General features: G+C 38.0%; 4 protein-coding genes and 1 non-coding gene across 5 annotated transcripts in view; 2 read left to right on the top strand and 3 right to left on the bottom strand.

Annotated features, from left to right (window-relative positions):
• LOC105230419 (TWiK family of potassium channels protein 7) overlaps positions 1–14,150 on the bottom strand; it is a 163,114-nt gene continuing 148,964 nt past the window's right edge. Inside the window, exon 9 of the mRNA XM_049454276.1 lies at positions 1–21. The gene's annotated coding sequence lies outside the window, so the exon portion shown is untranslated. The remainder of the gene's footprint in view (positions 22–14,150) is intronic.
• On the top strand, positions 5,459–6,743 carry LOC109579852 (uncharacterized). Its single transcript, XM_049454277.1, has 3 exons — positions 5,459–5,815; positions 6,246–6,378; positions 6,520–6,743. The coding sequence occupies exons 1-3, from the start codon at positions 5,719–5,721 to the stop codon at positions 6,635–6,637; spliced, it is 348 nt and encodes a 115-aa protein (XP_049310234.1). The 5' UTR covers positions 5,459–5,718; the 3' UTR covers positions 6,638–6,743.
• Positions 7,944–8,785, top strand: LOC105230416 (uncharacterized). Its single transcript, XR_007422474.1, has 3 exons — positions 7,944–8,117; positions 8,200–8,368; positions 8,555–8,785. It is a non-coding gene; the product is annotated as an uncharacterized LOC105230416 (transcript).
• On the bottom strand, positions 9,377–9,970 carry LOC105230415 (uncharacterized). Its single transcript, XM_011211172.2, has 2 exons — positions 9,692–9,970; positions 9,377–9,629 (listed from the first exon to the last, which is right to left on the bottom strand). The coding sequence occupies exons 1-2, from the start codon at positions 9,786–9,788 to the stop codon at positions 9,397–9,399; spliced, it is 330 nt and encodes a 109-aa protein (XP_011209474.2). The 5' UTR covers positions 9,789–9,970; the 3' UTR covers positions 9,377–9,396.
• LOC125778066 (uncharacterized) lies at positions 10,563–11,140 on the bottom strand. The gene is made up of 2 exons (XM_049454278.1): positions 10,928–11,140; positions 10,563–10,865 (listed from the first exon to the last, which is right to left on the bottom strand). The coding sequence occupies exons 1-2, from the start codon at positions 11,022–11,024 to the stop codon at positions 10,633–10,635; spliced, it is 330 nt and encodes a 109-aa protein (XP_049310235.1). The 5' UTR covers positions 11,025–11,140; the 3' UTR covers positions 10,563–10,632.

The following is a 14,150-nucleotide window of genomic DNA, read 5'->3' as shown; positions in this document are numbered from 1 at the left end:
GGGGACATTTTGTATATTTTTCTGAAAATGAAGATTAATATTTCTGTGAAGTAATGCAATAAGGAGCAGGGCTTATTTTTAAGAACACTATAAATAAGAAAAAAGAAACAGCTTTGTGTTCAACGCAATGCTTCCTAGATTAAAATATGTCTAAAGTACTCGTACGTTTGCCACTATATTTCAGAATGGAGTTTTAAAATCTCGAGGTTTTTTTCACAATTTCAACTCCCTTCACTTCGCTTGCACCTAAAATATCAACGAATGCTTTCTTGCTCATTACTAAGAACGATTTTATTTTCACAGGACTATTAATTTTTATAACTATATTTTATAGTTCTTACGCCATCCCGCCCACATACACAAGAAATATATAGTAATTACCTGGTCACAAGACAGATTACTTTAGCGCTAATATTTATTGGTGTTCACGCCCCGTTCAAGTGTAGAAATGTCAGAGTAGTAGCCGCGCTTGCGAAGGAGTTGCGCGTGTTACTAAAATTCGTTGTGCAAATTTTGATGACCGAAAGAGCGTAGTGTAAAGTTAATATTGATTTAAAATTAAAAATTTTACAGCTTCGCAGTGCATGTATGTGTGTATGTAGTATATATTTTCGCTTTATGACTAATAAGCGGCGCTTAATTGGCAGGGGGATTATCATAACAATGAATTGAGAGGCGTTCTTGGCGACTGGTGAGGCTTACGAGCTGACGACACCGATGCGAACTGCGGCGGCGACGGCGACTGAGACGGCTTCAAGTTCAAACTGCGTGAGATTTTTTATTTGCATATTCATGTGTTTAGAAAATAACTGTTATTTGCTGCCGAATAGTTTTATAGAAATATAGTCAAACCAGAAATACATTGTATTGGTTGGAGGTGGGAAGGGAAAATGAATGATTAAGCGAAGTAAATGAGCAAATTAGCAATAGCGATAGCAAAATTATATACATATCTACTTTTTTATATTCCCGGAATACACTAAGACCTGAAAATATATAATAAAACCGATGCGAGAAAAGAATACAAAACCAATATTTAGAAATTTTAAATAAAAAATGTATGAAACTGACAACAGCCGCCAATAATAAACAGAAAAATTAAAAAAAACAAATTTATATACATATATTATGTATATAAAAAAAAATTATTTGATTATATGTATAAAAAAATATAAATGAAAACAAAAAAAATTATAGATTGAAATATAAATAAAATAAAAACTTAAGAAAAGTAAAAAAAAAATCAAATTTTTATTAATAAATTGAAATAATTTATTTACTTTAATTGAGATAAAAAAAAATATTCAAAATCAATCATCAATCAAGAGAATAAAAACAATATGGCGCGTAAAAAGTAAAACAAAAAAAAATATTTCAAGATTTAAAAAGAAACGTTTCTCTTATCTCTTTTGACTTTAAAAAAATACAGAAAGCATTGAAAGGCTATCAATCTGTGCTGCGAACATGCATACGTACATATGTATGTATGTACAAACAAGATTCATGCCTTGAGTTATCATATGTACATGTACGTGTGCTGGTTTATGGGTCTAGCAGTTCAATAACTTTTTAAAAACAGCTGCGATCAATCAAAAATGTTTTTGAAAATAAAAAAAATTCAGTAATAATAAAGACATACTAATATCATGAAAAAATTATAAACAAGAAATAAAACTCCAGTCCAGTCCAGTCGCCTTATCAGCATCTATTCAAATTCACCTTCATGCACTGAAATCATATGACATACAGACATATCCAAATGAGGGCAGCTGGCCGGCCCATTATAAACGCTATGACTTAAGAACGAATCATAAAGATCCCAAAAATCCACAAAAAAACAGTCACACACCACGAAATGACTGGCTAGCGCAGCTACCAGCGTTTCTTATATAGGCGGCAGGCCAGCAGAAGAAGCGCACCAGAATTACAGATCACATCACACACCACAAACGAAATGACTGGCTAGCGCAGCTACCAGCGTTTCTTATATAGGCGGCACGTCAGCAGAAGAAGCGCGCCAGAATTGCAGATCACATCACACAGCACAAACGAAATGACCGGCTAGCGCAGCTACCAGCGTTTCTTATATAGGCGGCAAGCCGCAGAAGAAGCGCGCCAGAATTACAGATCACATCACACAGCATGAACGAAATGACTGGCTAGCGCAGCTACCAGCGTTTCTTATATAGGCGGCAAGCCAGCAGAAGAAGCGCGCCAGAATTACAGATCACATCACACAGCATGAACGAAATGACTGGCTAGCGCAGCTACCAGCGTTTCTTATATAGGCGGCAAGCCAGCAGAAGAAGCGCGCCAGAATTACAGATCACATCACACAACATGAACGAAACGACTGGCTAGCCTAGCTACCAGCGTTTCTTATATAGGCGGCAAGCCAGCAGAAGAAGCGCGCCAGAATTACAGATCACATCACGAAATGACTGGCTAGCGCAGCCACCAGCGTTTCTTATATAGGCGGCAAGCCAGCAGAAGAAGCGCGCCAGAATTGCAGATCACATCACACAACATGAACGAAACGACTGGCTAGCGCAGCTACCAGCGTTTCTTATATAGGCGGCAAGCCAGCAGAAGAAGCGCGCCAGAATTACAGATCACATCACACAGCATGAACCAAATGACTGGCTAGCGCAGCTACCAGCGTTTCTTATATAGGCGGCAAGCCAGCAGAAGAAGCGCGCCAGAATTACAGATCACATCACACAGCATGAACCAAATGACTGGCTAGCGCAGCTACCAGCGTTTCTTATATAGGCGGCAAGCCAGCAGAAGAAGCGCGCCAGAATTACAGATCACATCACACAGCATGAACCAAATGACTGGCTAGCGCAGCTACCAGCGTTTCTTATATAGGCGGCAAGCCAGCAGAAGAAGCGCGCCAGAATTACAGATCACATCACACAACATGAACGAAACGACTGGCTAGCCTAGCTACCAGCGTTTCTTATATAGGCGGCAAGCCAGCAGAAGAAGCGCGCCAGAATTACAGATCACATCACGAAATGACTGGCTAGCGCAGCCACCAGCGTTTCTTATATAGGCGGCAAGCCAGCAGAAGAAGCGCGCCAGAATTGCAGATCACATCACACAACATGAACGAAACGACTGGCTAGCGCAGCTACCAGCGTTTCTTATATAGGCGGCAAGCCAGCAGAAGAAGCGCGCCAGAATTACAGATCACATCACACAACATGAACGAAATGACTGGCTAGCGCAGCTACCAGCGTTTCTTATATAGGCGGCAAGCCAGCAGAAGAAGCGCGCCAGAATTGCAGATCACATCACACAACATGAACGAAACGACTGGCTAGCGCAGCTACCAGCGTTTTTTATATAGTCAGCTGGCAATATTATCGCGATTCCATGAAACTGTCACTGTTTGTATGGCAGCTGTGAGCACCTGGAAAATCACATCCACTTAATCAAGTCACAACTTGAGCTAAAATCTGTGAACAAGGTTTTAAATATTAAACGAATTTTGCACGGTGTATCACAAACGAAAGTCAGTCTGCCGCTACTTTTGACGTCAAGTGCCGTTATGTGTGTACTTGAAATAAAACTGAAATGAACCGCAAAAAGCAGATTAACTGCAATTTAAGTTTTTTTTTGGCCTAGGCTTAAGTAATGAACGAAATGTTTACGGTATATTGACCCAAGATTAAGTTAATAAGTATGACAACTAGGAACAACAACAAAAATAACACACGCAGGTATCTTCGAGGTGCGGAATTATTGCAGATATTTTATTATTTTTACAAATTGCTTAATAACATAACACCATATGTCTATTTGTTTATAAACAACTGCGAATTCTCAACGCTTGTGTATGTGTGTGAGTGTGTGAGGCATGTTTAATTAATGCAAAACTGTCGTCAGCTTGGCGTTGTTAGCTCATTTAATTAGCATTGAAGTCGTGCGCGCTAAACGGACAAGCGTTGTCTCGACTGCTCTTAAGCTAGTTTCTTCGGATTTTTGTTTTCATTTTTAATGGGCTGCCATTTATTGTTGTTTGTTTTACGAATTCCCCGAAGATTACTTATTGTTTTCTTATTTCTTATACATTTTTTAATTTTTCATTTTAAATACTTTTATATCTATAAATAAATCAGGATTTCATAGAATTAAGCATCAGAGTAAATATTTCGAATCAGGCGCCCTTCAGCGTTTTTGAGCAATGACGCAAACTCCTCTGCAAAGCTTACTTTCAAAGCATAAGATCTTAGTTATCGGGTCATATATATTAGTTCGACTTTGGCGACATCTAGCGAAGTAATTTTCTCACGATTTTTGGTTATAACTCGAGCCTGTGGCTCCAACATACAAAAACTTGTGTGCTAAAGTTTGTTCTCGGATCAACTGAGGCTTCTTTACAGTACGAAAATTAGACTAAAAGGAGAATCTGAATCTTCAAAATTAAAACATCCCTCGTATTAAATTTTTAAATAGCTCGTTAGCTGACTTTGTTTTCAATAAATTGTTCTCCATTGTTGGGAGGTCTCAAAAAACTTTTTTTTATAGAACTACCGGGTAAAATAGATATTTTACGGTCTATCTTTATTGATACAAGCAGAAATACCATATTCTCGAAGCTTTTATTAAATTAATCTGCCTTCTGCCAACTTGTGGCTCTCTTTCAAAAGGAGTTTAGGAAGTCGAAGTCCAACGCAGAATAACTCTTGCCAACAGGTGCAGTACCCGCCGGGGGAAGCAGAGGAAGAGGAAGACCTCCACTCCGTTGGAGGGATCAGGTGGAGAAGGACTTGGCTTCGCCTGGAATCTCTAATTAGCGCCACATCATGGTGCTATATGCCATTATAGTAAAAATGGCGACGTCTTGGAAGAATGCCGAGATGAACTCAGTTCTAAATCTACGATAGATTCCTACTTTTACATGGCAGAGAACTAAATACCCTCACATATTCCAAGCAAACTCATCACTTTCGCTTTCCAACGCTTGACTGACACTTACAATTTTGAGCCTTAACTCAAACACGCTTACATTTCTGGTTCATTTTCAATGAGACGCAGCTTCTCGCTTGAACTTAATTAATTAAACAATGTGTAAAGACGGCAAACAATGCCCGGCGAAGGCGACACAACTGGATAAACAAACACACAGAAACAAAAGCAAAAGTAATCACTGTCATAAAGTAAAAATATCAATAAGAACCGTGTGCTGGAATCAAAACTAGAGCAAGAAGAAGAAGACAAAAATTAAACAGACCTGCGAATAAATCTCCGGAATGAGTAGTTTGTAGTAAAATAACAGTGTATGTGTGTGTGTGTATGTTTAAATGAGTGTGAGTTTGGGTGTGTGCTGCTTGCTGTCCATGTTTGTATGCCAGTCGGCCTGCTTGTCTGACTTATTGTCTTCCAAAGACTACACGCTCCGCCCACAAATGCTCCATAATTAATTTTATATAAAAGCAACAACAATGGCCTTTAAAGCGTTCAGTCGCGAAAATAACGTCGCAAAGCGTAGTGTACGCGCAAGTTTAAAGTGTTTGGATAGTTTTTTGAGATCATTTCGTAGGTGTGAGAAGTGGAAAATCGCAAAAGCTTGAAAACAATAATTAAAAATAAGCAACAAATAGCGAAAATAATTGAAAGCGAATTCGAAATAGTTATAAATATATAGTGATAGTATCAAGTAATTTCCGATAAATCGTTTTGCTGAAAATAATTTGCTCATTAAAAGTCATGCAAGCCACTTTGTTGTGCTTTTTGTTGTTGGGTGTTTTGGCCTGTCATAGCGTTTCGGGGGATTTACGCTACCGCGGCAATGCAGTACATCCAGGTGTGTGAGACCGAGAAAATTAATTGTTAAAAATGTCACAATTTTTGTTAAATTGTTTAATTAAAATTAAAATTTTTTTATTATTTTTTTTCATTTCTTATTAACTTTTAATAAAAAAAATGAACTTAAGAAATTATTCTTCGATAAAAATTAAATTATTTACGACGCAAAAAAATTATTTGAAAATATAATAACATTTGTAAATATTTAGTGGAAAATAAAAAAATCAAAATTTTGGTTTTTGGAAAAAAAAATTAATGAAAACAACAAAAAAATAAATTCTTCATAAAAATATAAAGTTACAAATTCCATATTCATGGCTTAGTACTTTATAATTAAATAGGAAAGTCAATAAAATTTTCAAAAAATGGTTTTCATAAATTTTTGCTAAATACTGCTACATAGTATATAACTTTGGTCTTTCTGTCAGATTACCCTGGTCAATGCTACTACGAGGAACTGCGTCAACCGATACCCACGAATCAGTCTTACAAGCCGATAAACCGAGATGGCCGTTGCGAATCGATTTTCTGTCGCAAAGACTTTGTGCTCGAAATTCGATAGTAAGTGCGAAAATTTATGCAAAACAATTTATGTTGCATAAAATATATATTTCATGCGCAATATTCCACATTTTGCGGCCGCTTCGTTGAGCGCAAATTTCGCTTTAATTTATTTTATTTTTATTTTCCTTCTCACCACAGCTGCGGCCGTCACAACCTGCAGCCGAACGCGACATGCAGCATCGAATCGGATATGCGGCGCGCATATCCAGCTTGTTGTCCGCGCTTAGTGTGTCAAACCGACAGCAATTTCATTTAATTTTTTAATTGCGACTTAATTGCTGAAACTTAATTCTTTCAATTATCAATTGACTTTGTTGTTATTATTGTTTTAAATAGATTGTCACGTTTACAAATATACAATATATGCGCTTTTTTTCAATTTATTAAAGGGATAGGAAAAATAAATAAAATCTTATAAAAAAAATGTTTAAAAATTAAATCAAAGCAAATTTATTGAAAATAAAATAAAATATTTATATTAAACACCTTCATGTCACAATTATACACAGTTTCCGACAAAAGCCCAGGTACATTACAGGGTTTGTCGGGAAAGTAATAGGACTGAGTCGATTTAAAAAAATGTATTGAGCCAATATTACAATTCTTTAAAAACTTTCTGAATAGGCTCCTTCTGCGTCGATGCAGCGCTGCCAACGCGATTTCCAAGCAATGAAGGCGTCACGAAATAAATTCTCCGGAATAGCCTTGAGAGCCGAGGTACAAGCCGATAGATCCCCTCTGTCGTCTCAAATGCTTGACTTTCATCGGATTTTTCAAGGAAGGAAACAAAAAAGGCCGGGGTGGCCACATTTGCGCTGTAGGGCGGCTGCGGAAGCGTTGGAATGCCGGCCTTGGTTAGGTATCTGTTCACAAGAAAGGCGGTGTGAGCCGAGGCGTTATCCTGGTGCAATTTCCAATCGGCTGTGATGTCTTGTCGGACCCGATTGACCCTTCGTTTGAGTCTCTTGAGAACTTCCACATAAAAGTTGGCGTTGACGGTTTGTTTAGAAGCAACAAATTCCTGGTGGACTATGCCTTTGATGTTACAAAAGACAATGAGCATCGTTTTCACTTTGGATTTGCTCATTCTTACGGTTTTCATCTACAATCTCTTCCCAGCTCTCCAAAAAAGCCTGTTGCCACCGAAACATACCACTTCTTGCTAAACATCTGGGTAAGACTGCTTTTCGACTTGCACAACTCACAGAAATAAAATGTTTGTTCTGACTCTCCAGATGCTCGGAGACAATTGACCTGCCGCTCATTCGTAAGGTAAGTTTCGGTCACAGAGACTTTCAATCACTTTTCGTCACAGCAACTGGCGATACCTCTGAACCATCATTTCATTCTCATCTGATCAACACGCCTCAAAAACAAAATAGCTGTCCGTCGCCTTTTGTCTGACACTGTGTGTCAATTCAACGACTTCATAACGTGTTCATCGTGCAAATTTATTGTAATTAGCCAAAGTGTACTTCACATACGTACACACCTGCTCACTAAAAGCATTTGATATTTGCTTATCATTTGACGAATACCTACTTTGAGCCGTTGCAGTCGTCGGCTCTGCATTGCTAATGTCTCTTCACTTTGTTGTTGTTGTAGCGTCTATAAAATTGTGCGCGAGTTTGTTAAGCGAATCAATCGCAATTGAAGTGTCGAAGCGTTACAAGCAATGAAAGCATATTTGTTGTTATTATTGGCGGCTGTATGTTTGTACGTCGGCAGCGAAGCCAGTAAGTAACCAAGAAAAAAAAACTAACTCAAAAATGAAAAAAAAAATGAAAAACGCCTCACTATACATATTCATTTCACTAGGGTCACCACAGGTCTGTGGCTATACCACGCTCGATGGCAAAATGGTGTTTTTACATTATTTCCCCGGCATAAAGGAGGGAGAGGACTACATCGATAATGGCAGCGGAACCGACGGCGTGTGCTTGCAAAGAGCTGTGTGCCAAGAGGACTACTCTACGAAGATCGAGTCGTAAGTATTAACTATAAAGTTAGCAGAAAGATGGGTGATTCGGATGGAGTATATTTGCAAGCAATAATAGTATCAGAAACCTGGTGGTCTGAACCTAGAGTTTATAATTCTCATGTGCTTCAACATTACATATTTTCATATATCGATATTTTTTTGCTAATCGATTGTTATTAATATTTTTTGCAGCTGTAATGATTACAAAGTGGATTGCAATAACCGCGGTAACGTCGAAACCGTATTTCCAGCGTGCTGTGTGAAGTGTTAAAAGGCAGGGAAGAATACCAAATAAAATAAATAGCGTTCGAATGATACTGAATTTTTGTCTGATGCCGAATTATCGGAACTAATAACGAATGAGCACTGTTAAAAAATATTGAAATAATGAATAGAAAAAAAATATAGAATTTGTAAATTTGATCTGTTTTGATTTTATTTATATATTTTTTTTTTAATTGATGTTGTGGGTCAAACTAAAGACTACCCTTGACTTTTACTTACAAAAACATAAACATCTGTTTATGCGCTCTATCAGCTGTTAATCGATAAAAGCAGAAAATCGATAACATAAGAATGCTTTCACTAGCAGCTTATTAGTGAACAATACAAGTAGATATACAGATGTGTCACCTGTTACAAAGTATTTACAAACAACAGCTTTTTTATTATGATTGAAGACGAAAACGGGTTTGCTGAACAGGTCGAATAATAGATGCAATGATGATAGGTATATCACAGCTAGTTGAGTGTACAGCTTTGGAATCAATTAACTATTACTTTTTGAGTAAAAATACGGTATAAACAGTAGTAATAACAGCACTAATAAGATGCTGAACATAGACAGCTGCTAGACTACACTTCCGTTTCAAAACAGAGGTGGCATTCCCGTTAGTTGTTACCAAAGCGCTGGCAGCAAAATTTGTCATGAGTAAAAGCAACATTTTCAAAGCTCACTAAATGACGGACTATCCCACTCCCCCACTTAGCTCTTCACAATAGAAAATAAACACCTTACGGTACCTCATCAACAACTATTTATTGCACGTGTAACGTTCACAACAGTCCGGAAAGGGTTTAGTAAAATCTAGTGGGTGATACTGGAAGTCCTTGCAAATAGGAAACACGCGTGAACAGTGATTGAGACGTATCAGTCCTCCCTCCTCGCAGGTCAATTCGGCGCACAAGTCTACATTGCTCGGTCTGATGGTCTCGTCCAGTTTGATGGCGAGCTGCAGCTCCTTGTGGAAGCAATGACCTGGATTATCTAGTGGAAATGTTAAGAAGTATTACTGAAGATTGTTGTCAAAATAGTTCACTGCTGCTTACTTGGATCAGACGAGTTGGGAACGTAGGACTGGTAGCCCTGCGTTGTCACAGTCGCGAAAAAGCAGAATGCGAGGCTTATTACTGTTAACAATTTCATGTTTTTTCACTGAAGTTACCGTTTATTACGCTGTTCAGATCTATGCGTAGTTCTGCTTAGCAAGCTGGTTGTCAGACGACTGCTTTTGTATGCGACAAGCTGGAATTTATTTATATTTTAAATTTCGAATGCGGATTTGCTAAAGGTGCGACGGCAGATGCTGAGGCTTGAGACGGTGTGGCGTCATTCGAGTGGTTTTAGAAGTTATATATGATAAGCACATTAAGCAATAATTAATAATGAATTAGCAATAATATGGTAGGGGGAAATCGGAGGGGTACGTAGTCTTTTTACGACGTGCGAGATAAGTTGAGAATCATCCGAAATCAAAAATAAAAATACCTTCATGATTAAATATATGTGGAATATAGTAATACAAAAGTTATGAAAACTAATAATGACATCCTCTATGGAAACAGAAATGCGCAAAGAACCATAAATCTTTCGCAGAACCTTTCTCTCGAAAACTCGTAACGTCGACTCATCAGATGTTGTCATCGTCCATGCCTCTGCCCCATATAGGATGGCAATAATAAGAGATTTATAGAATTTAGTTTTTGTTCTTCGAGAAAAGACTTTACTTCTCAATTGCCTATTCAGTCGCAAGTAGCAAGTATATCACAGTCTGTGGAGTGTACAGCTTTGGAATCAATTAACTGTTACTTTTTGAGTAGAAATACCGTTTAAGCAGTAGTAATAACAGCTATAAAAATATGCTAAACATAGCCAGTTGCTAGACTACACTTCCGTTTCGGAAAAAGGGGGCCTCGAATTGAGTAAAACAAACCATATTTTTAAAGTTCACTAAATGACTGATTGTCCTGAAACGGTACCTCGTCATCCACTATTTATTGCACGTGAAATGTACACAACAGTCCGGAAAGGGTTTAGTAAAATCTACGGGGTGAAACTGGTAGTCATCGCAGATAGGTCGCACGCGTGTACAGTGATTGAGACGTATCAGGCCTCCCTCCTCGCAGGTCAATTCGGCGCACAAGTCAACATTGCTCGGTCTGATGGTCTCGTCCAGTTTGATGGCAAGTTGCAGCTCCTTGTGGTAGCAATCACCCGGATTATCTAGTGGATATGTTAAGAAGTATGAGTGAAGATTGTTATCAAAATAGCTCACTGCAGCTTACTTGGATCAGACGAGTTGGGAACAAAGGACAAGAAGGGCTGCGTTGTCGCAGTCGCGAAAAAACAGAATGCGAGGCTTATTGCTGGTAAAAATTTCATGTTTTTCACCTGAGTTACCGTTTGTTATACCGTTCAGATCTATGCGTAGGTCTGCTTAGTAAGCTGGATGTGGAAGACTGCGCTTGCGTATGCGACAAGCTAAGATTTATTTATTTTTCAAATTTCAAATGCCGATCTGCCAAAGGTGATTTTAGAAGTTATATACTATAATAAGCACATCCAGCAATAATTAATAATGAATTAGGAATAATATGGTGGGGGGAAGTCGGAGGGAACGTAGTTTTTTTACGACGTGCGAAATGAGTTGAATCATCCGAAATCAAAAATAAAAATACCTTAATGATTAAATATATACATAATCTTTATATATATAAATCTTCTGACCGTGTGTTTGCCTAGGAACTGCTCCTAAACGGATGGGCCGATTTTGATGAAATTTTGTCTGTACGTTCAAGGAGATTCGGGAAAGGTTTATATTTACAATTTGGTCCACTGGAAAATGTTTTTTAAATTATTTTTTCATTTTTAATCAATTTTTAATTTTGGAATGTTCGATCGATAGATGGCGCTACCATCGCAGTATCCAATATTCAAACCTTAAATTGGCGTGAACGTGTATGAAACAAAACGATGCCAAAGTAAAAGGCGATATCTGTGGATATATATCATTATGAGGAAAAGTCGGAAAATTGGACAATTCTAAAAAGTAAATTTTTTCCATACACATTTTTTTCAATTTTTGTTTGTTTTGTTTTTCAATATTTTGATTTGTAAATTATTTGATTCGTTCAATATCGGTCGCTTGCTTTTTTATTTCGTCTATTCAAAAGAAAAATTATTGAAAATTATTTAGTGAAAACTTTACGTATGTTTCACACAAAGAGGTCAATTGCAGATTGAAATTTGTTACGAAGCCAGCCAACAAAGTATGGCAGGCCAAGGCAAGAAGTACTCCCAGGATGCGGAAACATACGTTCGGAATTATAATTCGCGGTCAATCAGCAAGTGATCGTCACGATGTTACAGCACGACTTTTCCTACAACAGTTACGATGTTTGATTGTCTTTATCTTGAAGCAACGTATATGTGGTGCTGTTGGATGAGATGTACTTTGTTGAGTGGCAAAAACCTCTATTTGGCATGCACACATTCTTCTTTGGATGATGGTTACACCAGATCAAATTGATGAAAAAATTTCTGCGGAAATTCCTGATGTAGAGAAAGATCCAGTATTATAGGAAGTAGCGGAAACCATGACTCGGCTATAATCGCATAAGCGGTGTCTACGCCAATTAAGAAGAAGAAGAAGAAGCGGAAACCAATATGATTCATGGACCTTGCGGACATTACAATCCCACTTCGGTTTGTATGTCTGACAATAAATGCACGAAACACTACCCACGTGCTTTTCTTTCGGAAGCACAAACTAGAAATGGTAGATATCAACTCTATCGGCGTCGCCCACCAGATAACAGAACGTTCAGCATTCAACTTAGAAGAGTGAATATCGAAGTTGACAACACATGGATCGTACTGTATTCACCATTATTGTCTAATTCACATTCAAAAGTCATGTCAATGTTTAGTATTGCAGTTTGGTGAAATCGATAAAATACGTTTGGAAGTACGTGACCAAAGGAAGCACAACTTTCGTCGGTGATCCATTTGCAAGGACATTCGGAAATACTTTGATATTATACATGGAATGCATCGTCGAAGAAATAGTTACGCAGAAAGCAAGGCCAACCAGTAGATTGACATCCAGGTGTCTTATTAACTAATGCATTAGGACGAATTTACACAATCCACCCGAAAAACACGATTGTTTCTACCTTCGGTTGCTATTGATAAATGTACGCGGTTCAACTTCATTTGAGCTATTGCGTCAAATTCCGGGAGACTTGCGTTCATACAAATCGATCGATCATCTTGACAATGACGACGACGCCGTCAATTATCCAGTGAAATTTCTAAATTCTTTGAAGAGGCTTGGTATGCCACCGCATCCTGTGCGTCTCAAAGTTGGACCTGTCATTATTATGTTTCGCAATCTTCATGCACCGAAACTGTGTAATGAAACCCGACTGATTGTGAAGAACCCATCGAAAACAAGGGCGCAGAATGCTTGATTGTACGAATTCCTTTGAGTTCTAACGATTTGCCATTTCAGCTCAAATGTATTCCGTTTCCAGTGAAAATTGAATTTGAGATGACGATCAACAGGATAGTCGCATAGTGGGTGGCATAAATTTGGAAATGCTATGTTTTTCACACGGCCAGATATAAGTGGCGTGCACACGAGTTGGAAAACCATCTTCTCTGTACATTAACGCACCGGGACAGAAACAAAAAAATGTTGTTTATCAAGCTGCGTTACATTGAAAAAAATGTAGAAAAATCTCAATTAAATGATTATCAACACAATATGAATTTTCATTTCAAATTTCTTTTCATTTCAAAGCACATAATTTCACGCAGGACAACGGCTGCGGGGTCAGCTAGTATAATATAGTAATGAAAACGTTATGAAAACTAATAATAAAATCCTCTGTGGAAACAGAAACGCAGTTCAACGATGCGGAAGTAAATCATATAAAACTACGTTGCCATATTCCTGAAAAGTTTAAAAAAGGTGATTTGTCGATAGGCGACAGTCTTTTTGATACCTTGGAGTTCTGTGCGTCACGGACAAACGTCTCTACCTGTCCAAAAAGGCTTATTCGTGGCCTTGCGAGAAATTAGCCTATTTGCCTAACCTAACCTAACATATTTCTTAAAATTTAAATAAAATGATGTCCGCTGACAGTTACCTAGTTCTCACTCCACCCACCCTGCTTTGACAGCTGTTAAACGAGTAAATTACCCGGTTCTTGTGACGTAAACCACTTGGTCAAAATCAATCGCTTTTAAGGAAGTTGGTGCGCAAGGTTACGCTGTGTAAAATGGAAATGGGCACAAGAACTTAAAAAAAAATATACTCCGAAACCGTTATCAATTTGCACGCACGAGCGGTTGCGTACACTCATTAATATAACGTTCCGCGCTTAAAGCAGTAAAATACTATAAAGACTAACACTGCTACAAAAGAAAGTTACACTGCGTCTTCACGTTCAATAATTGATTTGATATTCTCTAACACGATTGACAATTGACTCGGCATTATTT

This window comes from Bactrocera dorsalis, chromosome 4, assembly GCF_023373825.1.
Source record: "Bactrocera dorsalis isolate Fly_Bdor chromosome 4, ASM2337382v1, whole genome shotgun sequence".
Lineage (NCBI taxonomy): Eukaryota > Metazoa > Arthropoda > Insecta > Diptera > Tephritidae > Bactrocera > Bactrocera dorsalis.
Note: the sequence above shows the minus strand (reverse complement) of the source record. Positions and strands in the feature narration are given on the sequence as shown.

Bases quoted from the DNA above. Each gene is read 5' to 3' on its own strand.
- LOC109579852 (XM_049454277.1), top strand. From the start codon at position 5,719: ATGCAAGCCACTTTGTTGTGCTTTTTGTTGTTGGGTGTTTTGGCCTGT. The intron at 5,816-6,245 runs GTGTGTGAGACC...TCTTTCTGTCAG, and splicing joins CGGCAATGCAGTACATCCAG to ATTACCCTGGTCAATGCTAC. The intron at 6,379-6,519 runs GTAAGTGCGAAA...TTCTCACCACAG, and splicing joins TTTGTGCTCGAAATTCGATA to CTGCGGCCGTCACAACCTGC.
- LOC105230415 (XM_011211172.2), bottom strand. From the start codon at position 9,788: ATGAAATTGTTAACAGTAATAAGCCTCGCATTCTGCTTTTTCGCGACT. The intron at 9,630-9,691 runs GTAAGCAGCAGT...CATTTCCACTAG, and splicing joins TCCCAACTCGTCTGATCCAA to ATAATCCAGGTCATTGCTTC.
- LOC125778066 (XM_049454278.1), bottom strand. From the start codon at position 11,024: ATGAAATTTTTACCAGCAATAAGCCTCGCATTCTGTTTTTTCGCGACT. The intron at 10,866-10,927 runs GTAAGCTGCAGT...CATATCCACTAG, and splicing joins TCCCAACTCGTCTGATCCAA to ATAATCCGGGTGATTGCTAC.